The 13008-nt window shown below is 39.3% G+C and overlaps 1 protein-coding gene across 3 annotated transcripts in view; it reads left to right on the forward strand.

Moving 5' to 3' along the window:
• The window catches only part of cmah (cytidine monophospho-N-acetylneuraminic acid hydroxylase), a 42335-nt gene extending 29894 nt beyond the window's left edge, over nucleotides 1-12441 (forward strand). For all 3 annotated transcript variants that reach the window (XM_030720413.1, XM_030720414.1, XM_030720416.1), the window contains 5 exons: nucleotides 2385-2528; nucleotides 2835-3009; nucleotides 3660-3776; nucleotides 6937-7052; nucleotides 11598-12441. In XM_030720413.1, coding sequence (XP_030576273.1) covers nucleotides 2385-2528; nucleotides 2835-3009; nucleotides 3660-3776; nucleotides 6937-7052; nucleotides 11598-11730 — 685 coding nt within the window. In that variant the 3' untranslated portion in view covers nucleotides 11731-12441. The remainder of the gene's footprint in view (nucleotides 1-2384; nucleotides 2529-2834; nucleotides 3010-3659; nucleotides 3777-6936; nucleotides 7053-11597) is intronic.
• Nucleotides 12442-13008: the final 567 nt, after the last annotated feature.

The raw sequence follows: 13008 nt of genomic DNA on the forward strand, positions 1-13008 counted from the left end.
TAAAATGGAGTTGAGTAAAATGTATATTTTTTAGGCTATAAGGATTGGCCAGTTTTTCAAAAGACGATTCACAGCGAACCTACTTTAACCCTCAGACACGGTGTTATAAATTTGCTGTTGCCAGAATGGTAATGACCAAGTCGTAGTGCATTACTCAAGGCCCTGTGTTATGCCATATTATAGTGTAGTACGGTAGTTAACTTTTCAATGACTATTACAGCGTTCCACTGGTGGAGATATAGCGCAACAGATGTCGCCACGACAGCGTGGCTGAGCCTTTATCAATGCTGTGTGGAGATGAACCGTATTGTTTTGCACCAGCAGTTGTAAAATAGCTTGGTATAATTCCATGTACAATGGAGGAATATTCGAATTATATTTGTTAAGGGAGTGTTGAGGAACGATACAACACCGCATAGCTCGATCACTCGAATGTCCAGATGTAGGTTTTATTGCGTTAATCAAGCCGACGTTACCCCCTACTGGGCATAACAGGACATAGCTGGAAAGCTACCTCTACAATATCACAATAGGTTAAGGCCGACACAGGCTACAGAAGGCCTAATTAAAATAAAAAAATAAATAAACTTTTTCCCGGGATTCCCGGGAAATGGCTCGTCATTTCCCGGGATTTGATTCATGTCATTTTCGGGAAAAATATTAAACCCTAATTCACACCTATGGGCAATTTAGAGTAGCCAGTTAACCTAACCCCAGTAAATGTATGTCTTTGGAATGTGGGAGGAAACCTGAGTACCCAGAGGAAACCCACGCAAGCACGGGGAGAACATGCAAACGCCACACAGAGAGGGAGAGGCCTGGGCCAAGGTGGAATCGAACCCAGACCTTTCAGATGATATTCTAGCTGTGAGGAAGCGGTGCTAATCACTGCGTCACCATGCTGCCCACACACAGCATTAGATATTAACTAATAAAGAGCAAAGTCAAAAGGGTTTGAATCATCTTCATTGTTCCCTGACAGATAAATGCTCACAGCACAGTTAGCTTATCTGTTGCAATAAAACTGCGAGGTCTGTAGTCTGTGTAGTCTATCTGGCCAAGTTAATATTTAAAAAATAACTATGTACAGTAACTAAGGCAAGGCTTGTTCTATATCTGGGTCCTTCATTGTATCTACTGCCTATATCTCTGTAGCCTATTTCACATGGGTATGAATTGAAACGCAGTGTCTCATGGCGAGCTACAGTAATATACAATCAAGAGCCCACCTTGATGTGATGCGCCTTTTATACTGAATTGTTTGTAACTGGCACCATTAGTTATGAAATGTTCCACCAGGTATTTTTATATATGTATTATGAAATGCCATTTAGGAAATATTATATATATATATATATATATATATATATATATATATATATATATATATATATATATATATATATATATATATATATTAAAATGAGAGTCTGAATATATGGAACGAAACTTGAATATATAGAATGAAACTTGAATATATTGAATGAAAGTCTGAATATATTGAATGAAAACTGACGTCACAGAAGCTCTTGCCCCATCTAGTGTTTTCGTTACGTAAAGCACATAATGTCACTTCAAGAAACGGCACTATGAGTCAATCTGCAGGGAATTTAGTGGCAGAAATCCTAAATAATGAGTAGCTAATTAACACCCTGCCAAATGCATGAACTTGCCAACATAATACTAGCAGCAGTGTTCCTTATCGTACTGCTGATGAGTTTTACTGTACTGAGTTTTATTCAGTGAATCTCTCAAGTCAGACAGCTCCTGCGTATCAAGCTAACATTAAGCAGAACATGCCTTCCACATCCACATCTCAGATTCTAGACAGGGCCTGATGTTGTGGAGGGTGCCTGTGCATGTTCTGAGTAATGTTAGCTTGAGACGCAGGAGCTGTCTGACTTGAGAGGTTCGCTGCATTTGGTCTTCCACAATGAAACAGTGAAGATGAACTGCAGATTGACTAAAAGTGCCACTCCTTGTAGTGACATTATGTGCTTTACGTAACGCAAACAGTAGATGACGCAGGAGCTTCCGTGATGTCAGTTTTCATTCCATATATTCAGACGTTCATTCAATATATTCAGACTCTTATTTTAATATATATATATATATATATATATATATATATATATATATATATATATATATATATATATATATATATATATATATATATATATATATAGAGAGAGAGAGAGAGAGAGAGAGAGAGATTTGTGGTCATGAGTTTTGACAGTGACACCACTGCTAATGACTGTCAGGTTACAGATGTATCAGTAACTGAAGCATCTAAATGGAAACAAAAGACCTAACTTGTTCTTTATACATCCTTTCTCCTTTTTGTCTGTTTGTACTGTGTGTGTGTGTGTGTGTGATGGAAGATACATAAAGGATACTAATATCAAAAACAGTGCAGAGGACCTCAATGCACTCATCAATAAGCTAGCACCAGAAATCAAGACTTGGACACCCAAACCAGGTGCTGTGCTGGACCTCAGCCTCGCTCTGATTGACCTCACTAACAGGTTAGAGCAGCAAACGTTACCTGTGTTTTTCCTTGGGAAAGAAAGAGACTGTTTTTCCTGATGTGCAATACAACTACATAAACCACAGACATTTACAAAGCAATATCAGTAGTTACAAGCTCACTGTTTAAATGGGCTATTTAGTTTCTGCAGACCTTCATTACTTCATTTTAAGAAGCAATATATTGCAACTTCCCAATATGATGCAACTTGTAATAAACTAAAATGATCATGTACACTGCAAACATGAAAGATGTCCCACTACTAAATTTCCTTTTTGACTTCCTTTGCTATGACCAACCATAGTGAGGCCATTACCAATCCCCCAGCCAGTACAAAAATCTACAAGGACAGCTGGGAGTTCGACTTGTATGTGAATGAACTGAACAGTGCCATCAACTCTGAGATATTTAAACATCAAAGCTGGATCCAGTTTTATTACACCTGGGCCAGCTTTCAAAACTACAACCTTGTTGTGCGGGTAAATGTGCTTTTCAGTTCTTTCGCTGAGCTGCTTTACTTTTCCTTGCCTCGAGCTGTCCTGCAGCATAACGTCTGACCTCCACTGGCATTTAATTTGTTCTTCTGCTTTTTTCCTACCTAAAGTTTTTTTGGCATAAGGGACATAATAATGCTATACCCTATCATTCTTCTACTTCCTGCACCCCCCCCCCCCCCCCCCAACACACACACACACACACACACACACACACACATCTTAAAAGTTCAAAAAACTCAAAATCACTGTCAACAGACCCAGGAGTACGACACCTTGAAGTAACTTTTTTTTTTTTTTGGTCTCAATTTTGTACTTAACACAATGCTATGGAACAGAGTAGTATTACATGCTCCCTTAAAAAATTCTTACATCTGAGAAGAAATTTTCCCCCTCTTTATTTTTATAGCAATATTTTTTAGTAATTATTTTTTCTCATGTCACAGCAGCCTCCTACAGTCCCTCAGGTGGAGGTCCAATCATGCACATCATGTACTGATTCCTCATCACTGTTTCCCTTCCTCCCACCCATGAATGATCCTTGACTCCTTGGCTCACTGTTTTTTGCTTCCTTTATATTGCTGTCTCATTAAAAGTGGTTGTAAATGTGCTGAAATGCAAATGTCTCTGTGTAGGTCATTGAAACAGATGACACATTTCAATGCCTCACTAATGGTTATGACTATCTGGTGGACTTTTTGGATCTGTCATTTCCCACAAAGAGACCTGACAGAGAGCACTCATACTTGGAGGTGAGTTACTGTGGAGTACTAAGCAAACACACAGCAGCATAACAGACAATAACTATTAAGAATGTTCTCATTACTACTGATGTATAAAGTCACGAAAAAATGAAAGGTAAATTTATTGGGAGTGGTTTGTTTGTGACCTTTTATCATCATGACTACCAAGAAGTTATGATGATATAATGTCATGAACAAACAAGAGCGGTAAATGATAGGGAGTTGTTTGCTCTCTACACATGTGGAACGCACCTGTTCTTCTGGATGCTTTATTTACATATGTTACAAGAATTATGAAAGTAGTTCTGAAATGTATATATACTTTGTGGGAGGGGATGGCCCCTTTCTTTTTCAACATGGCTGCACACCAGTGAACAAAGAAAGGTCTCCTACATTTATATATTTTTCATTTGTTGTGTTTTTAGCACTGTTTTATATGTATAGTTTTGCACTTTGTGCCTATGGCACTTCTACTCTCACTTGTTATTTATCATAGATTGTACTATTTTCTTGCTGCTGATCTATCTAGCTATGGATCTATCTATCGATCAATCAAGATGGATGAATGAGTTTTGTGTGGAAGAACATGACTGCGAGAGGCAGGGTACACCCTGTACAGGTTGCCAGCCAGTCACAGGGCCAACACAGAAGGACAGACAAGCATCCACACTCAGATATTATGCTCTCATTCACACCTATGGGAAATTTAGTGGCCAATTAACCTAACCCCAGTAAGTGCATGTCTTTGGACTGTGGGAGGAAACTAGAGGAAACCCACACAGACATGGGAAGAACATGCAAACTCCACACAGTAAGAAAGAGGCCTGGGCCAAGGTGGAATTGAACCCAAGCCTTCTAGATGGTATACTAACTGAGGCAGCAGTGCTAACCACCACCCACAGTGATTAGCAAAACACATTTTGTGATAATTTAAGAGTTTTATGAGCTTTTTATTCTCAAATGAGGCTCATGCTGCTAAAAAGGGTCAATCATTGGTGAGTTTTATATTGTCTTTTTACAGCAATGAGCCCAGGTGGAGCAGAGACAGCAAGACAATATTGGGAACACCATGATGCTGCCCCAGGCAGGGTACACCTTGAACAGGTCGCCAGCCTGTTGCAGGGCCAACACAGAGAGACAAACAACCTTTCACACTCACACTCATTCACACCTATGGGCAATTTAGAGTAGCCAGTTAACCTAACCCCAGTAAGTGCATGTCTTTGGACTGTGGGAAGAAAATGGAGTACCCGAAGGAAACCCCCGCAGACACGGGGAGAATATGCAAACTTCACACAGAGAGAGGGAGGCCCAGGCCAAGGTGGAATTGCACCCAGGCCTGTGAGGCAGCGGTGCTAACCACCACGCCACCGTGCTTCCCCAACATAGTTATTACTGTAATTGTTTCCAGAAGCCTGTGGTAAATAAAGGGTTTACCTGATAGAACACCTTTGGGCTGAATTAGAGCAGAGACTGGAGCCTGGCCTTCTCATCCAACATCAATGCTTGACCTCACAAATTCTTCTGGAAGAAGGGTCAAAATGTTCCCATAAACCGACGCCTAAACTTTGTGGAAAGTCTTCCCAGAGTTGAAGCTCTTATAGTAGCAAATGGTGGGCATATATCAAATTAAAGCTGATGGATTAAGAATGCGATGTCACTCAAGTTCATGAAGGCAGATGAGCAAATACGTTTGTACTATAGTGTACTTTCTGGACCAAGAAGTGTGTCTCAGCTTCAGGATTTTGGGGTGTTTTTGTCTGAGTGGTAAATAGAAGTGTGGAGAATCTGCACTAGTTGTTAAGATTTGTGTAATCTTCATCATTACAGTTTGAGTCCAGTTTGAAACAAAGCACTATTTGGATTCTCAATCAGCTGATGCAGAGCTCATTCAAATGTCTTGCTTCATTGAACCCAATTATCATACTAATTCTTTTTCAATTCCTTTCCATTTACTATATTGCTTGTACACATCACCGTATATTAAATCTGAACAGCATAAGAGATTTACTCAGAACAAGCAATGCAAACTCCCCATGTTTCAATATATTTTTAGTTCACTTTTTTGGCCTTTCCACGTCAATTTTCTTCAGTTGTTCTCTCAGTCTTTATATATTGGGAGGTAGATGGTACACTTTTAAACAAACACAGGAATCTTGGATAAGATCTTATCTAAAGATAAGATCTTTACAATTATACATTATTTTAATTTTCCTCTTTTCAAATTTTCTGTTGCTCCATCCATCCATCAATTCTCTTTAGTTGCAGGGTGATGGAGCCTATCCCAGCTGTCATAGGGAGAGAGGCTAGTACACTCTGTACAGGTCACCAGCCTGTTGCAGGGCTAATGCAGAGAGACACAGACAATCATTCACACCTAAATTCGCACGTATGGGCAATATTGAATCACCATTGAACCTTCATCTGTTATTTTAAATGATTAATTTCAAATTGTTTCTCTGCTTTTGAATCATAATGCCCACACTTTTCAATCATTGCATTGCAATTTAAATTCATATTTTTCTTTTTTTTTAATTTGTTTTCTAACATCTTTGCCTTTGCTTTAACATGAAAAAAATACTATATTTTTCAGTTGTTTTCATTAACACTGGTAAGGACTTTTGTTAGGAAACCTATTATATCATCTTCATATGGTCTTCATATTGTTCAGTTTTTTCATGCAAAATCCAAGCATGGTGCAAATATTAGTAGTAAGAGGATCTCACTGTCTGATAGTTGATCAAAAACATTTTCACCATCAAGAATTAACATCAGTTACCATGTGCTCCTGATCCTTATCTGTATAATCTGACATGTTAGATTATTAAAATCAGTTTCCCGGGTTAATGTTCTCTGAGCAGCAGAGCAGCAGGACAGCAGTAGCAATCTGTTTTAATGACTCTTCTAAGTTTTCTGCTGCCCTTTCTTTTTTGTTCAGGGGACTGATTACTTTCTGAAGCAACTGGAACTGCTGATAAGCAGACTCCATCTGTAAATATATCTCTCCAAGTAGCATTGCAGCTTGCGAAACAAATGTACATTATTTACTGTTAATCAGTTCTGTTCTTTAAAAAGACTTGTACTTTGAGGAAATTACAAAAACCTTTTAGAAATCTAACATACTTGCTTGGACAGAGCAGGAATCCTTATTTTCTTGGTTTCCTTTAAGATTAAAAACAGGATTGGCGTGATGAGGTACGTGGTGCTGCACGGCTGCCTCTGGGATGACCTGTACATCGGCTTTCAGAACCGCGTCACCCGAGACCCAGACATCTACCACCACAAGTAAAAACACTTTATCTCATATGTTTGAGAACTCTGTTTGTTCTTAGCTTGTTGACATCTGTTCATCCAATCCATTTTAAACACAGTGGGTGTATTGCTGGAAAGGTTAGGAAGCTATTGTAGAAGAACTGTTTTTGTGTGTGTATCTCAATCCATATGTGTGTATTTGGATCTGTGTGGAGATATCTGTGTACAAAATACTGTATTCAGAATCGTGTGTTACAACTCACCCAACTTTTCAATTGGCTGTGTTTTTACATGATTTTTACTACACTTCTGCTGCCGCAGATCTGTAAGTGTATGGAGAGTTGTTTGTACAACAACGGTTCATTAACTCTGAGCTCAGGCTCAGTATGTAGCAGCAGGTGGTGTATTACTCAGTCTGCGAGTGTGACAGGCTCAGATGCACAGATCCCAGTGCATTTACCATACGCATGGTGTAAGTGCATGGTGTTATTTGTTGTCATAAGTAGCTATTACTGGAGCTTTGTAAAAAGACTGAGAAATATTGAAAAATTATCTTATTGTATTATCTAAATTTATTATTAATGATGTTAATTAAGCACATAAATTCTTCTGTCAGCAGTGACTGACGGGAAAACTTTTCCATATACGCATTCCTCCTTATTTCCTTTGACGATCTGGACTTAGGAGACAGAGACATTTGTGTATGGTTACTGTGCTTATTCACACTTCATAAATCCTTTAGTGTAATATAACAAAGCAACCACTTTGCCCATTCTTAGATCAACCAAATTTGAACATTCTCCAGTTTGCCTGTACTACTACTCTTAGAGGGAATTACTAAGGCTTCACATATTTTTCATTATTATTGCAGTTTGTGCTGTTGCCTTATTTCACCTATATGATAAGCCAGAGGTATGCAGGCTCAAAGCTAATTTAAATGATCTTCAGTATCCTGCATTCAGGTCATAAGCCGTATTTCCATTAGTACCTACTAAGCGCAGCTCGACAGTTTGAAGGTGTTTCCATTAGTACCTGGTACCAGGTAGTTTTTTATTACTCACTCAGCTGGGGTTCCAAGCGATCTGAGACGATCCGAAAATTTGGATTATGCCACTGATTGGCCAGGGAGTGTCATCACAAGCGGAGTCATGAGAGTGACTCCTTTACCAGAATCAACCATGCCATTTTTAAAACCCGACAGCAAGAAAATGGAGGCATGCAAAGCACTGATTGAATGCACAGACTGACAGTTTGCAGCGGTAGTTTTGCAACATGAGAGCCATCTGAAACGTGCAGACATTATAGTATTTAACAATGATAACCTTCATCCACCGAAACATTGTAAGTTTAATATGCATGATATTAAACTGGCATTAGTTAGCTTGCCTCTATCTCATCCACTGTTGTGTTGTGTTTTGAGCCACATACAAATCATGTCAAGAGACTACTGGTACAGGTGGTACTCAATTGCAATGGAAACAAAACCATACTGTGGTGAGTACCGAGTCGTGTTGGCCTGCACTGAGTAGATACTAATGGAAACCCGGCAGTAGTGTGAGTTTCAGTCACAGCTCTCTGGCTTCTTTTCCTACAGTTGTGCTACAATCCCTATATAGACTCATTCCCATTCCCTTACACAGTCACTGCTACTCCACACTGTGTGTAGGGGGAGGAGCACACAGACACAAACAGGCATGTTCATTTTGCTATTTTGGAAAGGATATTTATTGCTGCTCTGGAGCTTGAAAAAGGGTGGCTGGACTTCTTTTAAGTTTCTTGAAGACATTTCACCTCCCACCCCAAAGGCTTCTTCAGTTCTCAAACCAAAAGGTGGAGAGACCCAGGTATTTAAACCCCGTGGGCATAGTCCCCTGGAGGTGGTTGTGACCCACTATTGCATAATCACATGTACCGAGGTGTGAAAGAGGCATGGGTCACCACAATCAGTGGTTCGAGGTGAAACCAGTGTGTGACCCATTGAGGTCACCTGAACAAAGGTAGGAATGGGGGTTAAGGCACCTTGGGAGGGAGCTCAGGACAGCACTGTGAACGGGGGAAAGTTAGTGACATAGTCCACCTCCTCTGTTTAGTGATGGTTCCTCACAGTGACATAGATGGCTTCTTTTACTCCTCTTTCAAACATCTTGTCTTCCCAGTCCAAATGCGAACGTTGGTATCCTTGAAAGACCGTCCTTTATCTTTTAGGTCCAGATGTACAGTTAAGTCTTGTCCTGTCGAGGTGGCTTTTGTATGTTGTGCCATGTGTTTGTGAAGAGGCTGTTTGATTTCTCCAATGTACTCTCACTGCACTGGACAGCAGACACTACAGAGTTTTTTCCTTGGGATGGACCCGTTTGTGCATTAGAGTGTTAATAGATTTGAAGTATACTGGGATGTCATGCTTGGAGAAAATTCTTCTGAGTTTTTCTGACAAGCCTGACCTTCCTTCCTGTGCACCTTGGCACATGTGATTATGCACATAAACAATAGTGGGTCACACCCACCTCCGGGGGACACCTGGAATAAGCCTACCTGGGTCTCCCCACCTGTTGGTTTTAGAACTGAAGAAGTCTTTTGGATGAGAGGTGAAATGTCTTTGAGAAACTTAAAGAAGTCCAATTGCTTTTTTTCCAGCTCCAGAGACTACTATGACCTGGATGACTGAGAATCTATGCATATTTATTTCCAAACCTTCTAACTTCTAGTTTAACCATCACAACTTAGTGCAAAGCCATAATTTTAACTTTTTAATCCTCAAATAGGCCTTTGAAGTGGTATGAAAAATTGAGAGCTGGCCAAAAAAGTCCAAGACTCTGATGGTATAAAATTCGCAGATTTTTTATAAAAAAAAAAAAATCAATTTAATTCATATGCTTTTGTGTTTTGGATGAACAGTGAAAATCACACAGACACATATTCAGTGAGTGCATCTTTATGGCTGTCCTCTTTTGCATAATGTTATGATTGGCTGTGTTAGATCCCACAGGTATTTACCTCTGTGACAGCTACTCCATTTCATAGGGTCCTGATCACTTGGGCCGGCAAGGTATTACCCACTTCCGAGCTCAGTGACACTACTTAAGCTGTGGCGGGGCTGCTCGTCTGGTTCTAACTGCTAATAATCCTAACATCTGCCCCGCTTCCTCTGTACTCTGATGCGATCGGTCAAGAAGGCTCACACAGCCGACCCCAGAATACAGTCCAATTAGTTATAGCAGCCAGCCCCTTTGATCAGTGCGCTTGTTACCGACCAGATTCTTTTATTGGCTCGGACAGTGAGCCCAAGGGACAAAAGTAGGTTGAAGTGGATTACTGGAGACTAGTGTGTCCAAAACAGAACCTGATGTTATAGCTTAACTTGTCTATGGTTTTACTGTTGCATGAACATTAAGTGTACCGATAAAAAGGGAATAAATTCTCAACGAATTCTACTGACTTTTTAGAGTCAAATTTTATTATACAGGTTTTCAGCTCAAGCAGTTTGCATTTAGCTCTGAATAAATCCTCAATCAATTCTCAACATGCAATAATCACTCCTAAATATCAGATCTCAAATTTATTGTAAATCAATCACATTTCTTAAGCAGAGTAAATACTTATGAGCTGGGTTGATGATGAAGGGGCTTGAAATTGTCCAATCGTTTAAAATCCTTTTTTGGAAGAAAAGACTTCAAGTTGGTGCCTGGCCAGAAGCAACCACACCCAAAGTCTAGTCCGTTGCTGCCTCAGTGAAGTTGAGGGAAAAAGGAGAAGTCCAAAAGAGTGATGTTATCCTCCTTCAGTTGACTGTCCTTCTTTTATAATCCTTACTGTTCTTCGGATGTCTTTTTAGAAATCCAACAGCTTAGGTACTTCCAATCTTCATCTGACAATGCAGGGAGAACTCTCACTCTCATTTCCCCTGCTCAGTGATCTCCAAGATTACACAACTTCCTTATCATGCTATGCCTGAATCATTTCTGTGTTACACGCATACTTATCAACTTTAAGTAGAAATCATACAGATTATTTGCTACATTTCATAAATCAACTTTTAACAACCGAGTAAATTGGAATCATGAATGTCCACATAGTATCAGACACAGACCATCGAATAACCAAGATCTCAACCTCAGCCCACTTCATTCGACAGCTGAATGTGATGTGTTTAGAGCACATTTGTGGGTGTGCTGTAGCTTAGGAGGTAGAGCAGGTCATCTACTGATCGGAAGGTCGGTGGTTTGATTCCTGGCTACTTGCCAATGTACTTCCAGGCTGCATGCCAATTGGGCAAGATGCTTAACCCCAATTTGCTCTCTGACGCAAGCGTTGGAGTGTGAATGTGTGTGAATGTTAGATAATAAAAAGCACTTTGCTTAGTTAATCATGGAAGTGCTTGTATGAAATGTAAAAATGTTGTATAAGCACTTTGAGTGCTCAAACAGAGTAGAAAACTGCTATATAAGAACTAGTCCATTTACCATTTAAATTACAAAATAAAATTTATTTTTATAAAATAAAAAAAGGCTCAATGTACAAGCAATATACTAGTGCATTGTAAATTTATTAAGGTTTTAAATACCTCCTTTTGGCCTCTAGGTTCTGGACACACTTCCAGGCAGATCTACCACTTAGCAGGCCAGACTGGGAACAGTTCCTACAGCAAGTGGCCTCCATCAATGAGCTACCCTGCGATGAGACAGCGATGGAAAGTAACTGTGTCATGTCGTGAATTTTGATTCCGGATTTGTGAAGATCAAGTTACTGATTTTCTGATTTTATATTGTGATGATGTATTCCAAGTAATTTCTATGTGAACTGGGTAATTGTAAATGGTTTTGGGTTGCTGCTTTATTAGAGTATTATTATTATTTAATAGAATAAGTAATGAATCAGGTGACTGTAAAGTGAGTTAAGAGATATGAGAAATGTGAAGGAAGGAATAGATTTTGATTTTTTTTTTTTTTGTCTTACAAATTTTATATAGTTGATCATATTGCCAATGAAGTGTATTTTTTTGGTTATACGGTTATGATCAGAGGTGGCAAAAGTACAGACATTCTTTCCTGAAGTAGAAGTACAGATACTTGTATTAACCCTTTCATGCATAGTGGTCACTACAGTGGACAGCTGTTCAAAGCTGTTCTCTTGTATATGCCTGTGTTTTGTTGTTATAGTTGCATATCAGTCAACACAGATACTTGTGTATCATCCCATACACTGCTACCGATTGGGCAGTCATGGGAAGTTGTTTTTTTTATTTTTATTTGTTATTTGAATGTCATTACCAGAATCAAAATTGGTCAATATTAGCAATAGTGACAGTCGATCTGAGGATGCAATATCATTTTCTGTTATTGGGGTGTTAAATACATATATTTTCTGGTTGAAAAATCAAATGCATGGTGTCCAGCTGAGTGGACATATTTTTAACTCCATGAAAAATAGGTTCATAAATAAAATTTTAATTGCATATTTTCTTTCTTGCCTAAAGAGAAATAAAAACATTCAGAAAAAAGAAATCTTGACTGAGGTTCTCATAATTCATGCATCAGAGGGTTAAATTGCAAAGCTTTTACTTATTATTTAACTTTTTTGAAATTTGTTACTTCACTTGTTTGAGTGCTTTTTAAAACATGTTTAACCAGCATAGAGGCTACAAATTCAAACTACTGTATAGCCTTTCAACACACCTTTAACCTGAATATCTAAAATGCAATGGTGTAGCCTAAAATGGACACTTGCTGCTCATTCAACACCTCTTGGCCTTGACCTTTTACTATTTTATCAGATTGAGGTGCCATGGCTGCCGGATTTTGTGAAGTATGCAAATACCAACAAATACTGATACTAATCAATCGCTCCTCCGTGAATCCCCACCTTATCTTGGTGGAGGGGTTTGTGTGTCCCAGTGATCCCAGGAGCTATGTTGCCTGGGGGCTTGTCCCCCTGGTAGGGTCTCCCATGGCAAACTGGTCCTGGGTGAGGGTCCAGACAAAGAGCGGTTCAG

This window comes from Archocentrus centrarchus, chromosome 23, assembly GCF_007364275.1.
Source record: "Archocentrus centrarchus isolate MPI-CPG fArcCen1 chromosome 23, fArcCen1, whole genome shotgun sequence".
Lineage (NCBI taxonomy): Eukaryota > Metazoa > Chordata > Actinopteri > Cichliformes > Cichlidae > Archocentrus > Archocentrus centrarchus.